Source organism: Oenanthe melanoleuca, chromosome 5 (genome assembly GCF_029582105.1).
Source record: "Oenanthe melanoleuca isolate GR-GAL-2019-014 chromosome 5, OMel1.0, whole genome shotgun sequence".
NCBI lineage: Eukaryota > Metazoa > Chordata > Aves > Passeriformes > Muscicapidae > Oenanthe > Oenanthe melanoleuca.
In genome coordinates this window covers 51,361,319-51,387,069 of record NC_079339.1, presented here as the reverse complement: position 1 = coordinate 51,387,069, position 25,751 = coordinate 51,361,319, and the positions used below count along the sequence as shown (strand labels likewise).

The 25,751-nt window shown below is 42.2% G+C and overlaps 2 protein-coding genes across 6 annotated transcripts; one reads left to right on the top strand and one right to left on the bottom strand.

Annotated features, from left to right (window-relative positions):
* Positions 1–12: 12 nt before the first annotated feature.
* Positions 13–14,848, bottom strand: ZFYVE21 (zinc finger FYVE-type containing 21). Of its 3 annotated transcripts, XM_056493063.1 has the most exons (8): positions 13,979–14,848; positions 7,744–7,794; positions 6,268–6,436; positions 4,484–4,559; positions 4,026–4,117; positions 3,165–3,218; positions 1,561–1,703; positions 13–760 (listed from the first exon to the last, which is right to left on the bottom strand). In XM_056493063.1, exons 1-8 carry the CDS (start codon positions 14,846–14,848, stop codon positions 725–727), a joined length of 1,491 nt encoding a protein of 496 aa, XP_056349038.1. In that variant the 3' UTR covers positions 13–724. The 3 variants fall into 3 exon arrangements, with proteins under 3 accessions (XP_056349038.1, XP_056349036.1, XP_056349037.1); XM_056493061.1 differs by lacking the exon at positions 3,165–3,218; XM_056493062.1 differs by lacking the exons at positions 13–760; positions 3,165–3,218 and adding an exon at positions 3,460–3,518 and having other exon boundaries at positions 1,601–1,703.
* On the top strand, positions 14,807–25,743 carry XRCC3 (X-ray repair cross complementing 3). Of its 3 annotated transcripts, none has more exons than XM_056493064.1 (8): positions 14,807–14,896; positions 16,200–16,312; positions 16,663–16,800; positions 17,676–17,888; positions 19,727–19,881; positions 20,706–20,918; positions 21,923–21,969; positions 22,995–25,743. In XM_056493064.1, exons 2-8 carry the CDS (start codon positions 16,258–16,260, stop codon positions 23,215–23,217), a joined length of 1,044 nt encoding a protein of 347 aa, XP_056349039.1. In that variant the 5' UTR covers positions 14,807–14,896; positions 16,200–16,257; the 3' UTR covers positions 23,218–25,743. The 3 variants fall into 3 exon arrangements, with proteins under 3 accessions (XP_056349039.1, XP_056349040.1, XP_056349041.1); XM_056493065.1 differs by having other exon boundaries at positions 14,809–14,896; positions 16,215–16,312; XM_056493066.1 differs by lacking the exon at positions 16,200–16,312 and having other exon boundaries at positions 14,810–14,896.
* The last annotated feature ends 8 nt before the right edge of the window (positions 25,744–25,751 follow it).

Below are 25,751 nucleotides of genomic sequence, written 5' to 3'. Positions count from 1 at the left end.
AAATAGCACCTCTTTTTTTTTAAATAAGTGAATTAATTTATTCATGTTTGTACATTAAATTGTATACAATTTCAGATAGCATTACAGTTAGAATAACAAAAGCTAGTTACCAAAAAAGAAAATACAAAACTAAAAATTATTCTGGAAGCTTATTACAGAAGTTTCAAGGTCAAGTTCATGTAAGTCAAATTTGGTGGTATTTGGTGAAATATTTAAATGTTTAAAAAAATCCATGTGATTTCTATAAAATCATATCTAAAGCAGATTTATTTTTTTACATTGATTTTAAACATTTGGATAGAGGGAAAAACCTGAGATCTATACCCAAAAGCTATTCTCTGCAGAAGAGACATACACATTTGTTTGCTTCCTGTAGCAAACAGTATATATAATGGTTACTATAAAAGTTGTGCTGTACATTAGCTGTAGTGCAGGTCACTTTCATATTAAGTGCCAGTAAAGGCTTAACAAAATATACAAAGTCTTAAAAGGTGAGGCTGTTTAAAGCATTAACTGTATACATATTGCACACTACCGTGAATACTCATGGTTCAAAAAAATACTCACATTGAATTTGCCAGTTCTTACATAATGAACCACACTGGAATGAGAGAAAGTCAAGAACAGCAAATATTGCCAGCTGTCAAATCAGCATAAAAAGTGAGAGACAGGTCTGTGGAGGCTGGTGTCTGTGTGTGCCCTCAGGAGGCCACATCTGCAGTTCTCACTGGTCCCGAGACTCATAGAGAAGTTTTGTTGCCTAGCAGAAAGGGAAAATGGCAGAGTTAACTGAAGTTTCACTTGCAGCCACTTTATCTGCTTCCTACCCTTCCAAAAACCTCCTTTAAATCCAGGGCTTTAAAGTCTTCTTCTATTTTCCTCCATCTGAGGGTTGTACTAGCATTCAGGAAGTGCTGAATGCACTTTCATGGTGACAGGAAGTAATAGCTGGGGTACAGGTACATGGGGAGTTCTAAAATGGCAATAAAGCAGCAAAGAGCCACAACACATACACATTAGGAAGTTACAGTTCTGATCAGCAATTGATCAGATGACTGATTGGAGTGATGTTGGGTTTTTTTTCTACCATAATGCTGACTTAGGAAATATGAACCTTCAGTTTCATTACTCATAAAGAGCCTAGCACCAAAAGATTAAAGTCTTTCATTTCCAAAAATCAACAACTTATATGAACCTTCATGAAGCAGTAGAAACAATTAGCTGAACTTAGGTTCAAAAGAGTATTTCATAGTGCACATTCTTCAGCCAGTAACAAAATCCAAGGAAGTTTAAAGCCAAATTCTCAGTTCTTTTCATCTAATGACATACATGAGATCCTGGGAAACCCTTCAGAGTGCATAAATTCTTCAGGTCTCTGAATCTCTAAAATCATATTCATTACACCCAGCCATAGCTTGTTTTCTAAGCAACAAGGTCCTGAAGTCCTTAATAAAAAAATAATAGAAATACTCCTAAGGCTGAACACTCTCTGTGGTGCTGCTAAAGACTCTGTGCAAAGATTCTCTTCAGCCTTGTCTAAGTTTTGGCTGCTTTGCTTACCTTATGCATAGCTGCCAGCCAGGCTGCTGACAGCTTCTTGTTACAGCTGAAGTCTTCACCGGCAGTAAACTTCATCTGCATCACCTCCTCCGACCCTGGTACCTTGTACTGCAGGATCATTCCTACAGCACGAGTGTTGCCACCTGAGAAGAGAAATAACATCCAGAACAGCAGCAGGTTTTACCAACTAAGTAACACAACATTTTCCAGCTCGTGAGCATGTTTGGAGAAACATGCTCACTGCTCAGTACAGAGCACAAGCAGCTGCTGGATCCCTGGAGCTCGTGACCACAGCTCGTAGTGCCAGGCAGTGGAACCTGCAGCCTCGTATTGTTTCACTCTCTCTGCCAAGCACCAGGGCAGAACATGCATCAGCCATCAGGTAAAGCCACACACCTGGAACACCCTCATGATTTACTGTCATCACCATGTCAAGACATTGATACCAGAGTGTCATACAACAACCTGCAGTGAGTGGGCTTAGGGTCCAATTAGACTGATGGCAAAGCAGGGTCCTGCTGGATACAGTCTGGCACAGCAGGCAGCAGACTCCCAAATGTGGCAAATGTTGGGAGTGATGCTTACATGAGGCTAGAGAACAGCTGGCAACATCATTTACTTCCTGAAGGAAATTGCTATCAAAGATGCTGCTCTGACAACAGTGCAGTAAGCGAGCTGTTTGTATCTCTCTGACTGAGGCTGCAGAGATGAGGATAAATCAAAGCAAAAATACAGACATTAAACAAGGACTTTTAGAATGACATGTTACTGTCATTACTTCCTGCAGCAGTGAAACATAAACTAACCCCTAGGAACAGCACTTTTACAAAGCTCTTTTAAAAACAAGCATCTGCATGAGAGACCCCCTGAAGGCTATAACTGCAATATCTGAGGAGCCAAAACAAATCACAATCTAAGCCAAACTCAATCTAGTTGGTGCTGTTAATGCAACTAATCCAATCAGAAGCCCACAGCAGGGTTTGTAAAAGAACTATTTTCTACTCTCCGAGTATAAATGGAAATTCAACTTCATCAATTGCTTCTCTGCACCTACTGGTCAGAATAATGGATTAAGGGTCTACTGAAAGATAGACCAGTGGAAATCACACACCTACAGCCTTGACCAGTTTGCCCATGTCTGGCATTACTAAGACAAAACACACCTTGCATAACAAAGAGGCCCTTCTTTTAAAGTTGTGTAAAAGCAAGCCATTAACAGTTTCAGTGCAAAGCCTTTCCAGACAGCACACAGGGAGTATATTCATTTCTACTATGCCAAATTCAACAACCTGCTGAAGCAGGTGATCTGTAACACTCTAGACTACTGCAGATACCAATTCTCATCTTCCCTTGTCCCAGCATGGACAACAGCACTTTGGTCTAAAGAAGGCCTGGAGTGCCATAGTTCTCCAGAGTGTTACAAAACATTCACTCTTGGCTTATTAAACAAATATATGGGAAGGAACAGATACATGTCAGACTTGAACATAACTCAAGTTGAACAGCAATTATGGATCAAGCAAATAATCAGCACTGCAGAGAAGAAAGAGGTGAGGGGGTCATGACATGCTTGGGTGAGTCATGCTGAAAGGCACTGCAGATACCTTCAGTAACAGGCTGGCTCTCCAGAAGGCTGGTGTAAGTGTGAATATCTTTTTCTACCATCAAAAAGGAAGGAAGGCAGGCAGAAAAGAGATAAAGCAGTCAGAAGAGTAGTGAACAAGGAATTACAGAAGCATTAAGTGACTCAGCAATACACCTGGTTGATTTGAATACCAAGGTAAGTTTATTCAAGTTAACATGCTGTACTGGCTGAATAATGCACAGATGGGCTGTGCAGTTAGAAAAACCCAGCAGTGACAGAAGTGTTGATAAAGAACAATTATTGAAATTCCTGACCTTGTTTGTTCTCATTTCAGTCAAATCACATTCAGGTACATCCTGAAATACTCTAAAATCTGGTAAGAGATGGGGCAGTAAGTTGCTGCACTCCAATATAGATATTACCAGTTTCATTTGGCCTCCCCTTCATCTTGAATGAAATTAAGAAAGCATAGTTTAATTATTTACTCTCCCTCCCCCATTTCATTCTGTTAACAATGCTTGTACCAGTCAAGGCAAAATCCCAGCTGGATTCTGAAATGGAAGCTACCAAAAATTAACAGCTCCCTGCTATGAACTCTTAAATCAGTAAACATTTGTATATACCCCAGAGGACAGATGACAACCACCCTTGCTCAGGTTTATCGAGAGGCTCTCCCACATCAAGGCTGTAGGGGAACTTCTCAATCTTTAGGTGTTCCCCCCAAAATCCCAGCAGCCACATGGGACAGGGTCTCAGACTGTGCTCTATTCTGAGAGCAGTTGTAACTAAGACAATTACACACTGAATGCACTGTCTAGCTCAATTACTGCAGCTTCACATTTTTTCTTAATAGTTTATTTATATTAAAAGAAAAATTTACCTCCAGGAGTAAATCCCTCTGTAAGTATCTGAACAGTTGAAATCTGTATAATTTCAATTTCATAATGGCTGTCTCCATCCAAAACCAGGTATCTACATAATAGGAGAAAAAGGTTTTTTTCAATTTTTTTTTTCTACAATATTAAGTCCAAATCAAAGGAAAAAAATAAAGCAATCTCTCAGTGATGCTGTTTATGTGTTCTTTGGAGTGAGGACAGATAGAAATCAACCAGAAAATATTACCCTTCATTGAAATTCCACCCTTCCAAGACATTTTGATCCACACTGTTAGTAAATTCAAAGATTCCAGTATTGTAGGATCTATCCTTTCAGTCTGATTACTCTCTCCAGTATCCTCAGGGCATCATCTTATATTTTTTTAGGTTACTATGTAATAATAGAGCTGTAAGTACAACAATGCTATAGTTCACAAGTGCAATTTCTATGAATCTTTCTCACCTCTGGTTATTGGAAAGCCGACAAACCATGAGCTCAGATTTATCAGATGTTCCCAGAGTTACAAAGAATGTAGCACCTGGAAAGAAATATTTTAGTATTCTAATACAGAATTCAGGAAACAACATTCAAGTATCAGAAAGAATAGCCAACTTTTATTTACTAATACACTGAATTGAGTGAAATAAGAGAATAACTGAAATGTTAAACTGATTAACAGCAGCAAAACACTCAAGTATAAAAAGCTGATCTTAATTATCATGTTCTGATTTACAGGACCTATCACACATGCTTTGCAATTTCTCCCATGTGTAGAAATGCAGATGATATCCAAGAGGAATAAAATGAGAAGAGATTTGGAGGTGGCAAAGACAGGCAACTAAAGATCCTCTGTGGTCACAGTAACAAAAATGATTGTTTGTATACTAGAAAATTTAATAGCAGGATGTGACCTTCATTTCTATGCTTAAGATACTGTGAGGACATCTCTTTTTCATTACGGAAGACTGGCTCAGTCTTGTTGTGAGGTCAACGAACTTCAGTCTTTATGATGTGTTTCTTCCCCCTCAAAACTGCTTTGGCATGGGAAAAGTCACTGTTGCTCCATGAGAGAAGTGACTCAGAACTCCAGGCAGCCCTACACACCCGACCCCTTTACTTCCTCCATGCCTCATGCTCCCTGTATTACCTAATCCCAATACTGCTGGCCTGGGAAATGAAGGAAATAACATCCAGCCCTGCCAAATGATCTGCAATCCATCTCCACAACCTGAACCACGCAGCCCCAGAGTTTCACCTCAGTACTTCCCAGCTCACCCAGGCTCACTGAGCCCCAGCACAGACCCCGTGCTGCTGAAGGGAGACAGAGACAGCAGCACCAAGGCTGGAGAGGGACAGCACAAGGACATTACAGCCCCATCACCATCTCTGACCACGATCTGTGGCTCTGCAGCAAGTCAGGAACAACTTCAGAACATGAATGCAAACAGGACAAGCCTTAAAAAAGTCTTCAGTTTAAAAGATGTGATTTAAAAACTCATCTACACCCTCTTGGCAAAGCAGAGTGCAGAATGATTTATGTGCTTCAGGATGAATACACTCCCTTCTGAACCCAGGATCTCCCCAGGAACATCCACACCCATCACATGTGGGGCTCAGCTTACCCATTATGCACACTAGCATCATGCTGAGAGATCATCAAAAGGCACTGAAGGATCACAGGATATTTTAAAAACTGAAGTTTCAGCTTTCTTAATGTAATTGGAACATGAATTACTGTATTGCATGAAGGTTTAAACCTATGGAATATTGAGTACTCATGATGATCTGGCATCAACCACAGCTGTAGGCCATGGACAAGATCAAAGCTCTCAGATGAAGCTTGAAACAAGCAATGTATCTTGTTTGAAAATATTAAAATATTCCCCAAAGTATTTTCCATCCTTATTTAATGCAACAGGAATGTGGTTAAAGGATGCATTATTTCAAGAAAAATGCCAACTGTACACACATCTATTCTCACAGGTATTAAAAATTTGTCTTTAATTAAATCACTCTTCATAAAGACCAAGAAATACAAACTGAGAGTTGTAAACATTGACTAAGAAGTGTGAACCTCTCTCTAAATAAACCAGCAACACAAAATTATCAACTGAAAAACAAGAGGCGTTGGGAAGACTAGACAAACCCGCAGCTTGTTGGACAAGAGGCACTGCTCTTGCTGCTCACTGGAATTTGAATCAACACAAAGGAGACAGAAGCAGCACATCTGAGCACTGGGTGCTTACCATTCATGAGCACTTTGAGCTGTTTATCGTAGAACTCGGTCTCCTTCTGCGAGACCAGGGCACACTCGGCGCACTGGCGCACGGGGTCCACGAAGCACATGCGAGGCAGAGGCACTTTTTTACTGCAGCACTTGTCACAGAAACACCTCCCACACCTTCGGCAGTGATGCTAAGCACGAGAGAACATTTCCTTTATTAGTTTACAAAGGAAACTGGTAGGAAACTATTAAATAAGGTCACTACAACAGTTTCTAAAGTGTGAAATGTGCAAGTTGAGGGAGGGGCAGAAGAAATTAACTGCTACAGTGGCAGACAGGAATCTCTGAAGGTTGGACACAAATGACTGAGTATAATATGAACAGCAGCACTCTAAGCCTTTGCTGGCACTCTGTAAAGATGTTTCTGAAGCAGAAAAGTCAGGAAAGGGCTTCTCTGGTGTCCAGTAAACCCTTCACCTTCCTGTCAATAAAACCCCATGAGAAGAGTGGATTCCAGGTCCCTTCTCATTTCTGAGAAAAGATCTTGGAGAATTTCAACTGAAGCTTGTATTCTTCTTCAACTGAAAACACCATTCTTCTCCTTTAAAATTTCTCCCAAGGAAAAAAAATAAGAACCTTCATACTTAGAACCTAAAGCTATTCCCTTTATCAGAAGTATCAGACAACACAGCACAAATCCAGTGAGGTTGTGAAACCAGAACAAGTATTGCAGTGTGTTTCACTGCCCCTAAATCTGCAACCAGTGGCCTGTGCTCCAGATCACTGCTGGGGTGTGACACTGCCAGCAGATCTTCCTGATGCAAGTTCTCATGACAGAACAAGTACTCCCAGGCAAGCAGGAACTGATCTGTGGCTCAAAGCAAACCTGAAAGTTTGATACAAGGAACTGATAGCACTGCACTTTTGGTCAGTGCTAGGCTTTCTTTCCAAAGGTTCTGCAAAATTCCCTGGAGTATCTATTTTCCAGGGCTACCTCCAATTGCTTCCCACAGCTAACACAAGGGAAACACAACAGCTTGTCATCTGGTATAACATCTAAGTGTGTCTGGTTTAAAATTTCTCCTTCCCTCTCCCTCCGAATAATTAAATTAAAAAACATGAACTATGTCACTGCACTACAAGTCACACTCACATCTTTCTTCATTTTTGTATGCCTGTGCTAACAAAGTGTCAATGTAATTACACAAAGGAATGATGTTCCCTCCTAAAACCACTGCTGGCCTTTTTTGGGAGGGTGCTTTGCAGAATTCTCCATGTCATACTCTGCATTACACAGTGAGCTCTTACCATTAATAAACATAATATAATGTTAGTGTTTTATCTTCATCCAGTGAGCCTAATTATGTAGTTTACACTTTCTACTGTAATTGGAATTTCTCTCTTCCAAACTCAAGACAAATTCTAGTTTACTTTTCAAGAGATGTCCATTGTAGTATTTCGCAACACTTACTCTTCATTTTTCATTGATTTAACTTACCTTTCTAGTTATGAAGTCAAATTTTGTATCACACTGCATACATCTTGGGCACTAGAAAACAGGACAAATCAAGATTAGCCTACAATTTCTTTTAATCTTTAATCTACCATCATATACAAAGAATGAGCTTTATATTATGTCCCATAAAAATAAAATTTCATCCTTTATCTTTTCACCATAGACAGCTTTCATTTAATATTGATGTAGCAAAATAATGTCATCCCCATTTGCAAGACAAAAAAAAAAAAAAAAAGCTGCCAACTTCCCTCTAATGAATAGAGCATCCTGCCAGCAGGCAAAACTACATCTTAGAATTCCTTACCATTCTTGATAATGCCTGGCTATCCAGACAGTCCTGTATTCCAGAGTCAACTGTTTTTCTGTAAGTTGTCCTCACTTTACTCTACTATGATGCTCTGCTGACTCGCCAAATCATTGTTTATGCAATTTAATGCTCTCAATACTCACACATTTTTGAAACATGCTAAGAGATACTTGGTTTTCTTCCAAGCCACCAAGACCTAATGTTTATTCCAGCTACAAAAGTCACTTCCTGAAATATCTCTCTTCTAAAACAAACTTACACCCACACTCCTTTAAAAAAAAATGACAGAAAAAATTGAAGGAGTTTCTCCCTTGCAACTAAGCAGAGTTTAAGGGGTGACAGTTTTGACTGTGTTAATAACCAGAAGTGATCAATGACTGCTGGACAATCAAAATTTTCTGTATAGAAAGTCACTACTAAAGGGCTGATACCCAGTCCTTAGGTCACTGGATTTTCAACAAAACTTTACATATTTTTATCCACCATATCAAACCCCAGTGTCTGAGGCTTATACGGCAATTTTTGCTATATTTACTTGCAAATATTAATGCAAAATTATGCCTGACATCTCACTCAGGAGAACATGGTTAGATCCTGTACTAAGTTTTATAACTCTAGAAACCAAAACTCCTCAAACCAGACCATCTCAGACTACAGCAGAATATCCTCTCAAACACATGCCCTAAGCTGAGCAGGTGCTGTTTGCTAAGCACACAGTAATCATCCTTTGCCTTTAATTAACACATTTCAATACTTAACCCCTTATCTTCTATAAATCCCCTCAGGTTACAACAGCTTCTATTCAGGGACTTTTGCTCCAGCAGATACTCAATCAATGTAACAAGCTCAACAGCTGCAGCCAAGAAAATATTACAGCAGCTGAATTAAAAATTCTCCAGAAATTTTTCATGTGTTTTTGAAGTGTAGGCTTTTTAATAGTTGGCAAGGAAAGGTTAATAGTTTACATGAAAGGCTCTGCTGTCTAAACAGACCTTTAACACATTAGACAGTAATGGCAGTCACTGCAGTGGAAGTAAACACCTGGCAGAATTTGTTACCTGTTGAAATTGTTACCATTTGCTACAAGCTCTTTTTAAATCCCACCGAAAGAGCCCTAGAAGTGTTCGTGGACTGTTTTAAATAACATCGAACTGAGGCATCCAAACACATCTTTTCACAATGGCTGCTGAAAAGGTGATTTCAACACTCACTGATAATAAAGTTCAGCATGAAGCAATGCCAGCATACACCACGTTTCACCTCTGTAACAAGCAGAACTCTACAGCTAGTAGCATGTTCTGCTCTACCTTGATGTTTTAATTTTTGACGTGGAGTTTAATCGCTTGCCTGGGAGCTGGACCTGGCAATAATTTTGGTATGCCTTGAATTTACCTGAGTTTGAATTAACTCTCTTAACGAAAATATTTGGGAGCTTTTGGTTGGGTTTTGGTGGTGGCAAGGTTTTTTTAGCTGGGATTTGATTTTTTTTGTTTATTTTGTTTTTGTCAAAATGCAGAAAGCACAAGTCACAAACTAGAGGGGAAAAAAGATAAACACAAACTTTTCTAAATACTGTCCTACAGAGATTGCATACAGAATGCTATGCTAAACATAAAAGTGGTTTTTAGTAAGGAACTAAATTATCCATCCTCTTACATAACACAAACTATAGAAAAGTATTTCTGAATCCAGACCCATTATACAAAGATATACAAAGAGCAGTCCTAAATAAATCACAAGTCAAGTTGCACAAGGCATTGCAAAATGGGATTTTCCCAGGAAAATGACCTGACACAAACAAGCTCAAGATGTTGCTCCTTTGAGGTATTTCTGCTTTAAGTAACCAGAACCAACTGAACCATTTGTCAACTTCTACTTTGCCTGGGACAAGATATTTATTGAGAACATCTTGAAAGATGAATTCTTCCTATTCATCCATACACTGACATAATTAGAGAGTGACTAGTACTGAATTAAGCTTTATTGCTTGGAGGGGTTTTATCACATTAAGGAAGAGAAGGAAGCACAATGTCCAAGTTACTTCTCATGTCTTCAACAAAAAGATGTGAAGCAAGGAATTAAATAAGAATCCATGTCACAAGTACATTCATTTCATGTGCAGCCACCAATACCAGTATCAGATTACTTCATCTAGCAAGAGGAAAATGGAAGAACATCCAACAGCTGTTGGATCTTGGCATTAATTTAAAATACTGAGAGCTGCTTCACTGCAAGCTTCTCATGTGTTTGCTCAAGTGTGATAACTTATTTCCATAATTCAATGGATCCAACCAGAGGTGAGAATCCCATGGATGGACAGGAATCTATAGTTATACTTCACATGCTTTATTTGCATAAATAATAACACAGTGATTTAAGAAGTGATACATGGGAACACCTGGCTGAGCTCCTTCGTTGGAGTGTGAAAACAGAGGCCCCTCTGAGGGACTCTAACAGAATGCAAGAATTAAATTAAAAACCTTCAGAGAAATTAAATATATTAAGCCACATAGACATGAAATAGAGGTGTAAGCTTAAGTTTTAAGTAAGTCAGTTTAAGTAAGAATATGTTTTAAGTGCCCTAAAAAGTAAAAGCCTTAGAATCTAGTGTGGAAAACAAGCTTCAGTGAGAGGTCAAAAACATAGTTCTAGACATAATAAAAATATAGTAAGAATTTTGCTTACATTCTTCAGACAGAGCAGATATATGCACAAATTATACGTAAACTTCTACGTTCTAGAACCAGAATTCTAATAGCTTTAGAAGAAATGCTTCAGATTCATGTTTTTAGCTCATTGGGTAATTTGTAAATAAGAATCAGTGCACTGGGGAGAGACTCTTCTCTCTCCTTTCTTCTCGCCAGCATCATCATCACCTGGAAGGAGAGAGGAGCTGCAGCTGCAGCTTCGGCCCTCTCAGGGCCTTGCACTAGGAGCTGGTTGTACTTCCAATCTGGACTTTACTGATACTTGGGACTCCATACCCAAAGCTTTTAGCATGGACTTGAACACTTGGGACTCTTTGTCCTTTGAGACTGATGTGCCTTTACAATAAATAACTTCACAGCAATCAACAACTGCTCTGCTCTTTTGAAGAGATAAACCCAAAAGCAATCCCAACACTCCTTAACACAGCAAACCTTTGCAAACAAGAACATTCAGGAAACCCCACCTGGAGCACACCTGGCAAAGCAGCTGGGGCCAGAGGGGGAAAGGGCAGGATGCAAACACAGGGCACACAGCTCACAGCCTCTCTGGCACTGCCTGAGCCTGGATTTTGTCAGGAGCCCAAGGGCAGCTCTGCCACACAACCAGTGCTCCTCCAAGAGCCTGAGCCAAGAGCAGAGCCAGCCCAGGAAAGCTCAGCTCCCTGCTGCAGCCACGGAGGAGCCCAGGGAGCCCTGCCACCACCTCTGCAGCACACACGGAAACATCTGGGACACAGCTGGATACCACGAGGTTTGGCCACCTCTGCAGGCAAACTGACACACACTACTCAATTTCTAGTCCAAGATTTCCTTAACAGAAATATCATCAGTTAAGCTCTGCTGGTGATTAACAAAGAAATTCTGAGTCTGACAAAGCACATACAGAGACCAACATTTTAAGCTCTGTCTCGAGTTTAATGATGCTCGGGACAGACTTCCATTACCTGTATTACAAATAAGATTACCAAAAGTAAAACTTTCAGTAGTCCTGCTTCAGCCTTGCATTTCAAATTCCTCACAGTAACTGGTATTTCTGTATAATCTTACTGTATAATGACTGTATAATCTTACAACATAAAAATGATAAATAGAATTATATTTCAATGCTTTATAAGCTACACAAAACCAACTGCAATAATTCTTAGGTCGCCTTAATTTTAAAAAAATAAGTCAGTTGATTCCTCTTGCATAAGAAAAATAAAGCTACTGGATTTGTGATTGTTACTGCTGCACAGCAAAAGCCAATGGATTTGAAACGCCAGATCAGCATTTGCTAATACCACTCAAGGTCTTGTCTTGGACATAGACACCTCATTTTTAATTATGTCTGACATGGTAATAAGAGCAAGCATTCTCAACTAATTCATTGCCTAGATAACCCTGTCTCTTCAAACTTAATTGTTCTTAACAAAACCATGGGATTTATAAGCTTCCCTGTGTAACACATATGTACTTTATTAAAGGAAAAAGTTTGCAACATTTTTGGCAATTCTTAACCAAAGGAGTGTCAGAACTCTAATGCACTTCCAGAAATCTAGTAAAATAACTAGCCACAAATGCAAATAACAATTCATATTCTTAATCTTGCATTAACAAATGCATTTAAAATATTTACCTCTATCACATTTCCTCTCAATATATCACTGAGCACATTCAGTCACAATTCAACACCCTCAGCCTATAGACCAGCAGACTACAGGGGAAAAGTTGAATTTTAAGGAGAATGAATACCTACAATAGAACTGTAATACAAACTTCAAACTAACAACACACATCAGACTGATTTAGCTAAAATATACAGACTCAATTCTCTAAATACATCTAGCTACTTTAAATAAATTCTACCACAACCCCCAAACAATCTTTAGTTCAATTACGATGGTTGTACATAGTTAGAGGTACTTTGTGTTCCTTAATGAGACTGGTCTGCTATAATCACAGACTACTGACAGGCACTTCCGAAGGTCAGGGACAAAATTAAATTAAATTTAACTGCTACACAAACGATATCCCCTGATGAAGACGGTGTCGGGAATTCCAGGCGAGTGCAGGCGATGGAGCAACCCCCGCAGGCAGCAGCAGCAGCACAAAGGAAAACCTCCGCCCAAGAAGCGCCCAGCCTTTGCTGTAAGCTCAGAACCAGCGACACAGCCAGACCCCAGAGCCCTGCAAAGGACACGGAAAATTCACCTGCCCACCACCGGTAAGGCAGAGACAGCTGCTGTGCTGCTGAGGGCCAGGAGGTTTCTCTGTATGGAAGAGTCTGACCTGAGAAAATTCCCACAGGGTACTGCAGCAGATCACTTGTGCAGAACGAGCTGAATACTCACTTTCCAAAAAAACGCTGTTTTGGGCAAGATATCAAGTGACTTGCGAGTCCCACCCTTTATATCAGCAGAGGCTGGCCTGAGCTGCACAAACTGTGCTGGCAGAGCGAGCCTCCAGATTTTTTTTTTGTTTTCTCAGAACTTTCTGCCTCAAGAGATACCAGGAAGAGGAAAAAAATTTTCTTCTTCATCCCTACCCAAGGGAGGACTCAGTGTTCCCATTCAAAACAGACCGAGCGCGTCCGTATCTGCCAAAGCACGGCTTTGCTGGAGGAGTCCCGGCTTAAACTCACACTGGCTCATGTAAAATAAATCTTAATTCCGGTCACATTTAAATGCACTGGCGTGTGTCCACACCACAGAACGCTGGCAATAAATAAATAAACAAACAATGGATTCTATGTTGTATGTGCATCTGGCTGCAGCGACTGGCAACAAATAACTCTCATTATATGAAATTAAAAATATCACCATCACATTTGTTTACTCGTAAAGTATTTAAAAGCAAAGTTGGCTGAAATAGACTGAGCTGTTCACTGATTGTTTAACACTACGAACATTCGCACCAGAAGCGAGAAGGGCTATTCTAACTCAGCCTTATTGCTTTAATAATTTATGCAATTAATTTTGAACCCACACGGCATCCAGAACCACCTTTATAAGCATTTAAAGCAATGCCGCACAGCTCGCTACACTTCGAAACACCAAATCTCTCGCAGATTTTCGCCACGGGGCCGCACATCCCTGAAGAACGAGCGGCAGCCCCATGCTTGAGTCCTTTAACCCATTATCTAAGTGAAATTAAAAAGCGAAGGGAAAGGGAAGGAGGAGAGGAAGAGGGAAGGGAAGCGCGGCGGCGCTGCCCGCGGCGGTACCTCCTTGTCGGGCACCCAGGGCGGCTCGTCCAGGCCGAAGGGGCTGCGGGCGGCGCGGTGCTCGGGCACCATGCGCAGCCCGCTGGGGGAGCGCACCAGCTTCTTCGCGTCGCCGCCCGACATCTTCCCCCGCGCGCCGCCGCCGCCGCGCCACGGCCACGGCCGCCGCCCAATGGCCGCGCGGCGCTGCGCGACGGGCACGGCACACAGCCAATGAGAAGAAGCGATCTGCCAGCCCCGCCCACCCGCGGGAGGGCTGCCAGCCAATCCCGTGTCCCCTGGGGCGCTATTCCCGCCTCCTTCGCGCCCCGCACCCCGGAAGCGAAGGGCGCGGGCGCCACAGCCGCGACCCCGAGTTCCAGGAAGCGCCACTCCGAGCCGCGGGCCCCGCTGCCACGAGGGGCGGCTCCACAGAGGGGCGGCTCCGCAGAGCCCGCTGCCGCTGCCGCAGCGCCCGCCCGGACCTGTGACCCAGCCCGGCCCCGCCGCCTCCGGCCGGCCCAGCGGGAGGGGAACGAGGGCGCGCTGCCATTGGCTGTTCCGCCGGGCCGTCTCTGAGGGGAGCTCTGATTGGCCTGCCGCGGGCAAGCTGCGCGCTGATTGGCTGCGGCGGCGGCGGGCGATTCGTGACGGGGTGAGGGCCCTGTGGCGGCGCCGCGCTCCGGCCGCCCGTGTGTCCGCCCGTGGGTCTGCGTGTCCGTGTGTCCGCCCGCCCATGTGTCCGCGTGTCCCTGTGTCCGTCCGTGCGTCCGCCCCTCGCTCCTCGGGCCCGTGGGACGCCCCTGGCTGCACCGTGACCCGCTCCCGGTGTTTCGCTCTCCCCTGTGCCTCATCCGTGGAGCGGCTTCCTGTGAGCGGAGAGTGCGCCATGGTTTGGAGCCCTTCAGTCCAGGCTCGTCGTTATCATGGTTGATTATAGTAAGTTTCGGCTTCTAAACCTTCTCAGGATGTTGCTTTAAATTGATTAATTACTTAAAAGTCACCTGCCTCTCTTAGATTTATTCTATTATTAGCACCCATCACAGTCTCCCCCCTATGCTGAACAAGGGATTGTTCATAAAGTCATGTATTCTCATATAAGTCCTGGTGTCTGCTGCGATCCTTCATGAGGTTTATCAGAATAATGCTAAAAACCTCACAGTACTCTTCTAGGCAGCCATGGTGCTAAACTTTGTGTTTTGGACCAAACTATTAAACGAGCTGTTTGATGTCATTACAAGAAACAGATTTTAATTATTTAATATTAAATTTGCTTTTAGCTAATGAATCTGTGTTTGACTGTCCAATGCATGAATAATCTTGGGTCATCCCAAGTTGCTTGTGTGTGACTTTTTTTCTATTTGAAAATGAAGGCCCCGTGTAAAGCCTGAGGGGTAGAAATAAATTGACTGTCCAACTTGCTTGTGAGCCGCAGTCCAGAGCAAAAGCACTGTGCAGAATTACAGGCAATTAACACTGCCAGTAGCTCTTGACTTGGGATTATTGGTTGAATTCTTTAATAGGATAAATGTAAACAGCCATCAGACAAGACTTGTGCCAAAGGGCTGGGATACAGAATAGTGAGGGTTGGAAGGGAGCTCTGGAGATCATCCAGCCCAGCAAGGCAGGGTCACCTGGAGCAGGTGACACAGGAGTGAGTCCAGGGGGGTCTGGAATGTCCCCAGAGAGGGAGGCTCCATGGCCTTCCTGGGCAGCTGTGCCAGTGCTCTGCCCCCTGGGTATGAGAGTTCTTCACCTCGAGGTGAAACTGAAGAGTTTGGCACCACTCTCTTGGCACCCACCTTTGAGGTCTTGATGTGCATTGATGGGATCTCCTCTCTGTCTTTTCTCCAGACTCTTCTCATCAGAGAGATGCTCCAGACCCCTCATCACCTTTGTGGCCTCTGCTGGGCCCTTTCCAGTAGCTTCTTGTCTTGCTTGTACTGGGGAGCCCAGAACTGAACACAGCACTCCAGATGTGGCCTCACTTAGGGCTGAGTAGAGGGGGAGGATCTCCTCCCTCAGCCTGCTGGCCACACTCTTCCCATAGTAAAATAATATCAATATATAAATAATAATTGTGTCAATATTTCTCATAATAAAATAATAATCCCAGAACAACTGTTACTTCTCTAAGATAACTGATAAATATATTGTTAAAATAGAAGAAAAAAAAAAAAAGTCCTGGAAACATTTGACACTGATTTATTTCTATTTTTCTTGTCTGTGTCTGTGATAAAAGCCACTTTAATCACAGATAATTACGGGATGTGCTGCTCATTGCTGTCCTGTGTCAGGAGATGGATTGGGACCAGTTTGACTTGAACCCTAAAACAATTGCTGCCCTGAAAAAAGGTAATTTAATTTGCCAGTGTCTCACTAACAGATCTGTCACCACAGTGACATCCTTGACATAATTGTGTGTTTGTGGGTATAAGCAGGCAGAAGGACACTAACATTTTAGAACTGTAATTAAGTATTTCATAAATAATTTTTTTGAGTCATTAAAGGTGTTGGGTTTTGCCCATGCTTCAATAATAATTTTCCAAATAATTTTACGCCTTGTGTTGGTACATTCAAAGTGAGTGTTGCCTGCCCACAAGAATGCAGCATAGAGAAACCTCAAGTATATGAGAATTAGAAATTGGGAAAACTTTGCTGTGTAAGACAGCCAAAAGTATTTATGAAAATTCCTCTTATTTCAGCTGACATAAAATCAGTGAAAGAGATTTTAAACCTCTCTGGAGCAGACTTGCAGAGATTGATGAAGCTTTCCAGTGCAGACATCCAGTGTCTGCTGAAAACAGTCTCTCATGCCCTGAGAAGGAACAGCATGCTCACAGGTAATGCAGTCAGGGCATAAAACATCTTCCATCTAAAACTCAAATTATCTGTCACTGGGAGAAAATAGTGTTCTGGCTCCTCAGTGACACAGTATTGTGGGTTTGGAATGAGAATGGAAGTGTTTTAATTATGCTGTAGTGAATTATTTCACTATCCTAAGGACACCTCCCCTGGGGGTGAATGGAAGTGAATGGGTGCCATTTTTCAGGATTGAGCCTGCTTGAAACAGGACAAAATGTTCCTCCAGTCTGAAACACTTAAATGCAGGAACGAAATATTTCCTTTTTCTTTCACACTCTCTTCCTCTCTCTCACTATTCTCCTTTTGGATTAAGATCAGCTGAAAAACTTATATCGTATATTAAAAGCTTCATAAACTGATTTGTCATAAGCACCTCATTCCAAAACAAGCAGGACCTAATAGCTCCTCCTACAAATTCTTAATGACAACTCTGTACTTAAAATCTATTTTTTTGTGATTGCATGTGTCTTCAGGCTTTGACCAGATGCCTGCTGTGCTGTTTTATACTTGCTATAGCTTTCTATTTCCATAATTGCTGTGCTTGAACCTTTGCTGTCAAAATCCTCTCAGAGTGTAACTTTCCTTAGATGCAGAGAAAGAAAAAAAAGTGTTTGAGAGGAGGAAAGAACTCAGTAAATTGTCAATATTTGTACAGACATTCGGCAGTAGCTCTGATGGGGAGAGAGAGGTGGGGGAAGACCAGGCTGAATTAGGGAAATTGTCCATCAACAAAAAAAGCATCCATTGTAGGTACAAACCTTGTATTTATGAACTTTGGTGGAAAAATAATAAATGAAACTACCTTTCTTCTTTTTTCTTCTAAATCATTAAAAAACACTCCCAAACCCTGCAGCACTTCAGCTCTACCAAGATAAAGATCATTTCACCTCCCAGCACCAGAAGCTGAGCCTGGGATGTCCAGTGCTAGACAGTTTGTTGAAAGGTGGCATTCCTTTAGTGGGAATCACGGAGCTTGCTGGGGAAAGTTCTGCTGGGAAGACTCAGATTAGTTTACAGCTGTGCCTGTGTGTGCAGTATCCTTACAAGTATGGTGGATTAGAGTCTGGTAAGTGCTGAACTGTAAAAATGGATTCATTTTCCATGTGGAGGAATATACTGAGGGGAAACTTACTAATTTCTTGAACTGTATCCACCCATGTGGAAAAATGGACTGTACAAATGATCTTAATTTGTAGCAAATTTGTTAATTTGCTTAAAGGGCTGTGAGTAGCCCGTGGCTTACATTACATGATTAATCAGAGCAGAAGCAATTATATTTTCTGTTCCTTTGTCCTGCTGCTAGCTGCTGCATGTAGTTTGGATGCAAATACATTTTTATCCATGCTCCTGCACTTCTCTCTGTTTGTGTTGAAATCAAGGAACAGGGATGCAGAAGCAGATGCCCAACACCCTATTGGCACTCTTGTGTTGAGCTTCCCATGAGAAATACAACAATTAAAGCTTAGGTTAAATGTGAGGAGTTTTATCCTTTAGGAAACTTGAAGAGAATAGCAGTGCTTAAAAGCTCCTTCAGAACTCTGCTGTACCAGTGGAAGATTTTGCTACTGTTTTAAAATTAAGGTGCATTGGTTTTTTTTGCTGCTTAGAAACTTCCCTTCTCATAATTGGTGATGTTGAAATACATTTATTTAAACAGTTACTTCATTAAATTTAGTACTAGTCTTGTTTGTATGCCTCAGTGCAAGAAAGTTAGCAGCAAAGAAATCCTGGAAGTAAACAAAGGCCTCCTTTGCCTCCAGGATATCTTTCTGCTGTTCTAGGAATGTCAGTTGTGTTCAGTTGTGTGTTGGCTGAATTTATTTTATATGCCCATATTAATAAGTAATACATGAATATAATGGGACAAATTAATATCCATATTAGAATTCTGAATTAGAAAATAATATTTGCTACTCATTCTTAACAAACTGTTTTGGAGCATGACAGATTATGATCATAGGAATCAAAATTTGTTCTTTTTGAAGTTGAGGGGTTTTAGTGGGTTTTATTTCTGTTTGGTTGATTTTTTGGTGGTATTTTTTTTGTCAACAACCAGCATAACACATTTCTTGGCCTGAATAACAAATTTGATGAAATTGCTGATTTCTGTTTGGTTTTTGTTGGACCTGTGACTGTTTTCAGTGTCCTGAATGCTGCAATTACTCTAGATCAAAATACAATTATTTAATCAATGGAGCATCAGTCTATCTAGAAATGCAAATCTGCATCTTGAAGAACCCCAGTGACTATAAAATCTGAATAAATTGACATTCCATCTTTTTAAGTAAACCAAGGGGAGGACAACTGACATCCTGCTCAAGGCAGGTCTGGTTTTTAGAAAGCAGATGATTTCTCTGTGAATTCATGGTAGAGAAATCCCTGTCTTTCAGCATTAAGGCAACATTGTGCAAAAGGCAGTCAGCTTAAATAGGAATGGTAGCTGAGAAGGCCAGAATGTTTTACTTAGGAACTGTTGTCTTAACACAAGTTAGCACAGGTGTTTTAGCATGAAATTCATGGTGCTGTGTTTTGGATTTCTGACTGAACCAGGCAGACTATGCAGTGTCACTCTGCTTGTGGGTTGGATAAACTGTGATACTTCTAATCCCCAAGGGCAGGTGATCAGGTGCTCCACAGCTGTGCACAGTGAGTGTCACCCAGTGGAGAGTAGAAAAATCCAGTTATCCCAGCTGATGCTGAAGGAAGGACCAGGCAACTGCAGGAAAGTCACAGGAGTGGGGTTTTTGTTCATCACTGATTCAACATGGTTGCGAAAAAAACCCAACAAACCCAACACTAATTTCCAGGTCCATATTTGTGGCTTTTGAGTGCAGAATATCTGATGTAGTTTGTGTGCTGATAAGAAAACTGTGTCTAAGAGTCCTGTGGTTTCCTGGGCTGCAGGAGCTGTCTACATTTGTACAGAAGATGTGTTCCCAAGCAAACGTTTGCAGCAGCTCATAGATCAACAGCACAAGCTGCGTGCAGATGTTCCAGCTGAAATCATACAGAAGATCAGATTTGGAAACAGTATTTTTGTTGAGCAGGCAGCAGACCTGGTAAGTAGTAGTACAAAAAATGTTTTTAAGATTCTTTATCAATATGGATTTGAGGCAGTATTTTACTGTTAAGGGGTCATTAGTGGAAGAGCAGCACAGTCTATAACTGGTTTGGAACACTTAATGATAGTATTGTGTCCAGTGAGAACCACTCCTTCCTCAGGCAGGCTGAGAAAGTTGGGGCTGTTCAGCCTGGAGAAGAAGAGCTTGTATGGGAACCTCATAGGAGCCTCCCAGTGTCTGAAGGTGTTCCAGGGAAGTGGGAGAGGGACTCTGTGTCAGGAAATGTAGATAGAGCAAGGGTACAAATTGAGAGGGGAAATTTAGATATTAGGAAGAAATTCTTTACTGTGAGGGTGCTGAGATACTGGAACAGGTTGCTTAGAGAACATGTGGATGCCCCATCCCTGGCAGTGTTTATGCCAGGCTGGATGTGGCTCTGAGCAAACTGGTCTGGTGGGAGGTGTCCCTGCCCATGGCAAGGGGGTTGGGACTGGATGATTTTTAAGGTCCATTCCAACCCTTGAACATTATATTACTTTATGAAAACAGGAACAGTTTAAGGAGTGTAGTACTACACCCTTCAGGTTTTGACGTATCAGTAAAGTCAGAGCTGCAGGTAAATGCAGGTTACAGTTCTGTCTCTTCAGTTTTCTTCTCAGTAAAACTGCCAGATGTGGTTGCTGGTGAGACTTAGAGACCCACCAGCTGCCTTCACGGTTCAAAACCCCCTGAGCTCGTGCTGCAGTGATTGCTGTAGCTGAGTCTCCTGCTGTCCCAGCAGGGTTCTTTGCCCTGTGTCACTGTCACTCTGTGTGTGGCAGGACACCTTCCAGCAGTGCATCTCGAGGAGGCTGTCCCTGCTGCTGGCTCGGGGCATGGTGCGCCTCGTGGTCATCGACTCCATGGCCGCCCTGTTCCGCTGCGAGTTCGGCCCCGCCGAGGCCGCGCTCAAGGCTCGCTACCTGCAGACCTTTGGGGCACAGCTTCACAGCTTGAGCACTAGGTTCAGGACTCCCATCATGTGCATTAATCAGGTATGATATCAAATTGCTTCTTTAATAAATGGCTGGAGGGTGATGGAGCAATCTGTGTAAATGCAGATTTCATGGTGGTGTATTTACCACTGGCAGCTGCCTGATGGAAACTGAAGTACCTCCTTAAACTGATGCACTTCAGTAAATGTTAATTACTCAAAGCTTTTATAGGCTGTTAATGTTCTCAAAAGTTGTCTACTAAAGGTAACAGAAATAGGTATGTATAGCAACTGCACAGAGCATCAAAGCAAAATAACAGAGTTATTTCTTATCACTGGCTTCAAATGCCATTGCCAGCAGGATTGCTCTGGGAGCCCTGCAGGCACAATTATATTCCAGGAGACAGTGAAGCACCAGGGACTTTGCTGCATTTCTGTGGAACTTAGCATTTTTGTGTAAATGCTGAGATTACTGAAGCACTAAAGTGCATGCACTGACTTGAGCTGGACTAAAACAAGGCCACAATGATACTGGTCACAAAGAGTATTGAGAAAACAAGGCAAGATGCTGCTCTTAGTTCACTCACAAATTTAAGGAGCATCTGAATGCCAGAGGTGAAACATTCACACTCCAAATATGGCCTTGGGAAGGGGTAAGTCAATGTGCAGACAGACCACTGAGAAACTTCAAAGGTAGTGAAATCATTGAGAACAGGGCACTTTTGGGAGATCTGGGCTTTTGTACTTTTTATCTCCAGCTACAGCACTGGAACAGTTTTGTGAGTGTGGGGAGTTTGTGGTTTGGGGCTTTTTTTAACAAAACATCTAGAAGTAGCTTGATTAATGTAAGCTGTAGCTTGCTAATTAGTTTTAACACTGTAATTTGCTTGTAATTCCCAAATCCGTTTTAGTTTGCCTTGAAAGAATAAGTTTCTTCTAACTTGGCTTAATATATGCTCTGATAACTTGGGTTTTCTTGCCTTGGTTCCCTTCCCTGCCCTCCTGCTTTGCTAAATATGAACCCAGAACCCCAGGTCAGCTGCAAACCTTGTTTTTGTGCTTCAGGTGACGGATGCAGTGAGCGAGTCAGAAGCTGCTCAGTGCAGTTTTAGGTGAGTCATCCATCCACACAGTGTGACAATGTCAAACACAGCAGCTCTGAGCCACTCTGTCACTGCAGGGTAAGATACAAGATCATGTGAGGAACAGTGCTGGGTTTGCTGAAGATCAGCACTAACTCATGCTGCGAAGAGAAAGAAATGTCATACATTAACATTGTAATCCCTAAACACAAGTTAGCAGGAAAAATACCCTGGAGTTAATTGCTTGCTTACCTGCTTACACAAGAGTATTTTTGCATCTTGTCTCTGATATAACTGAATGCACCTTCAGTCTGCTTTAAAAATATAGCAACCAAACCCAAGCAGCTGGCTGTGTTAGTGAGCTAAGAAAAAAAAACCAAAATAGTAACTTCTGACACAAAGATATTAACAAGATTCAAATGTACAAATTTGTTGTTAGAGTCCTAACTATAACCTTGATTTACTGCATAAGCTGGGTGCTACATAAATGGGTGTTTGTGAGAAGTTCACTGTGTCCTTCAGATTTGGAACCTGACACAGAACAAAGATAAGGTTTTCAATTACTGTTTTTTGTCTGGTTATCTTGTAGTTCTTTTTCTGGTGAAATTTCACTTTTTCCTCGGTAACCTGTTTTAAACATTGGCTTGAAAGTCATGCATACACAGTGTTCTGTTTACCCAACATTTCTAAATATACCTGCAAATGGAATCCAAGGTAAGAGTTACACACTTCAAATATAAAAAGTTCAACCATTTTTCTCGTGTGGTTTTCCTGCTGCAAGAGAGGCCTGTCCAGATGGAGGTAGGTATTCCCCCTGGCTGTAGTTGAAAGAATAACAGCTGTTCTGTATAGAAGCACTTCTCCTGCAGCTGTTTCCTTGCCACAGGGAGAACTTAAGTTTTGTGAGTAAACCCTGTCACCTCTGTCTTCAAAGACCTATAGTTTTCAACATACATTAGAGAAACAGTAAATTATGTCTTCTAGTGAAGTTTTGTTAGAACAGAAGGTATGAAATCCATCCATGCATGCAGAAATGTGTAATACTTCCTTTATAGGATAGTGGGTAGCAGAGTCACCCCAGCACTTGGAATAACCTGGTCCAACCAGCTGCTGATGAGACTGATGGTCAGTCGGACATCGCTGCCCGGACACTCACCTGGAGCAGCATCACACTGCACTGGAAGCACGAGGACTTTAAGTGTAGTTTTTGCTCCTCATCTCCCTCCATCCTTTTGCTACTATACAATACAGTCGGAAGGTGTAAAAGGAATAAAATAACCCTTTTGCATAGCAAAGCAACTTGCTCCAAAAATGTACCAGAACTTTGCTTCAGGAAGAATTACCAGCGAAATGCAGTCCTTCCAGGATCAGAGAAGCTGATGGTGAAGTATTTGAGCAATGGTATGACTACATTTAGCCTTGTCTACATTGTGAAAGATTATCTTTTTACACTTGGATATTCAGCTTTTCCTTGTGAGAGGAGTGTCCTGAGGTTTCTGAAAGAGAGGGAAGCTGTGGGCAGGTGGAGGCTGCCTAGTAGAGTGGGATGTAGCAATCCCCATGATGGGGGAGACCTCATGTCTAATTTAATTTTAATAGCATGCTCATCTAGAAACAGCATTTACTGTAGTTTAGTGCTTTCTCTATTTCCAGACCCAACAGGACTTGAAATTCAGTCAGTTTACGTTGCCTGCTGCTAGTTCTGGGTCTCATGCTGCCAACTAGGGATAGAACAGCTGCTTTGTGAAAAAGAATGGCTATTTTAAAACCACTTGTTATTATAATTTTAAAGAAAATAATACCATAAAGGTATTTGATTTTAACATCTTACTGTAATAATTAAAATTGCACTGCCTTTGTATTAGATGAGGATATCTGGCTTCATAGCACTCTAAAAATTATTTTAATGGTTCATTTCCACTCTTTTCCTACTTTCCAGTATCTTCCCTTCATAGAAAAAGCTCTTTAGCCTCTTTCATCTGAAGGACAGCAATACACATCCCCCACCCCTCTGTTCTCTTTGCCCATTGCTGAAGCTATGTAGCCTGAGGGCAAGGTTTCTGTGTTCTTCCTGATGCTCTGCCCTGCTCTGTGTTTTGCTGGATCAGCATTCTTCATGGGCTTCTGGATTGCTGCCTCTCATGTCCCGTGTCCCTGCTGCTGGGCTTGCAGCTCAGCTGTGATCCTGAAGGGCACCTTCAGCTCTTTCCATCCATTCAGATGCTATTGCACTTCTCAGATGATTTTTGCTCAGTTAGAGCTTCATGTGGATTGTCTTCTCATCTTTCTGCTATTTGTCACATTTTGCTGCTGTTCTCAGACCACTGCCATGACATCCACTCTTCCTATGGCTGAATTTCTCCATTGCTCTGTTCCATGTGAAAGCAAGCCAGGTGAAGTTACACTGTCTAAAGGCCTCTGTTCTGTGGGTGCCTGCTCCCATCTGTGAGTGATGCTCACTTGTATACACACTCACCAAGCTCTCGTGTTTCCCCTCCTCCTGCTGCTGGCCCAGATGTGAACTCCATGTTTTTGTGGAGTGACAGTGCTCAGGTGTCTTTTAGCCAAGGAACCCTGTGTTTTGAAACAGCTGCCTCCCCTGCCTTTCCCCAGTCATCCTCCTTCAGGACATGCATCCATCTTTTCATGTGCTGGGAAGCTGAATGGCTGAAAACTGCCTCAGCTGGAACTATGGCAGATTTCTCAAGGGACAACTGAATATGACTCGAGGAAAAGAGACCCTGTGTGACTGCCTGGGGAAGTTCCAGGGCAGAACAGGCACAGCTTGAAGCTGAAAGCAAGCAGAAAGGATGAGCTGCTTCCAGTGCCTTCTGCAACCCCTTCAGATGTCTCAGGGGCCCTTGTGCAAAGAGCACAAGTGTCTAAATCATTCCTGTAAGGTGTCTTAATTCTCTGTATTTGGAAATGTCTGCACAGCGTTTTATAATAAAATCCAACCATGAAGTTTAGAAGCCTTTGTGTACTCTAATGAAAAACAGAGTACCACAGCTTAAATACAGGACCACCTCCTTCAAACCCTTACCTTCCATGCCTCCTCCCTAACAACTTCAATAAAGATCAACTAACACAGCACAAGTAACACTCCAGTTCTCTCCTATTCCTGCCCTGTGTATCTGGGCTGGAACTGCAGCCAAGGTAATGTTCATCCTGTTGTGCTGACTGGGAAAAGCAGCCACAGAGATGTAGCTGATTAATGGGAGTCAAACCCTACCTGGAAATTCATTTACAGAAGAGCCTCATCAAATCCTGGGCTCCAATCCCAGGAGTTTGCCTTGCTATGAGTGAGCCATACCTACAACACTGTGAAACCTCTGAAGGCTCAGTCTGTAATATTTTGATCACTCTTTTTTGCAACTTTACTGCTTGTAGGAATGGCCCCGAAGTGTTAAGTCACAGATGGATCTGTAATTAAAGTTCCAGTTTACTTGGTGAAAAACACTTTTACTAACAAACAGAAGTAACATTTTACCTGCTCAAGTGCTCTGTCATTACCCTGTTGTTTTGTTGGTTATTTCTCTCCAGCTGAGTCAGAGTACATTGCAGTTTGTCTCCTGGCTCATGAGCACACACAAACCCTGAAATCTCAAATGCAGCTGAGCCCCACTGAGGCTCAACCAACACCCAGTCACTCCAGTTCCTGCCCAGTCCCTCTGTCCCACCCCCAGGCACAGCCCAGAATGTCCACTTGACCCAAGTGGGGCTGCAAACCCTCATGGGAACCAGACACAGCACCTGCCTATTGAAGCCTTGTGTCAAAAGTGTTGAAACGTGCTTAAGTTTTAATAAATGCA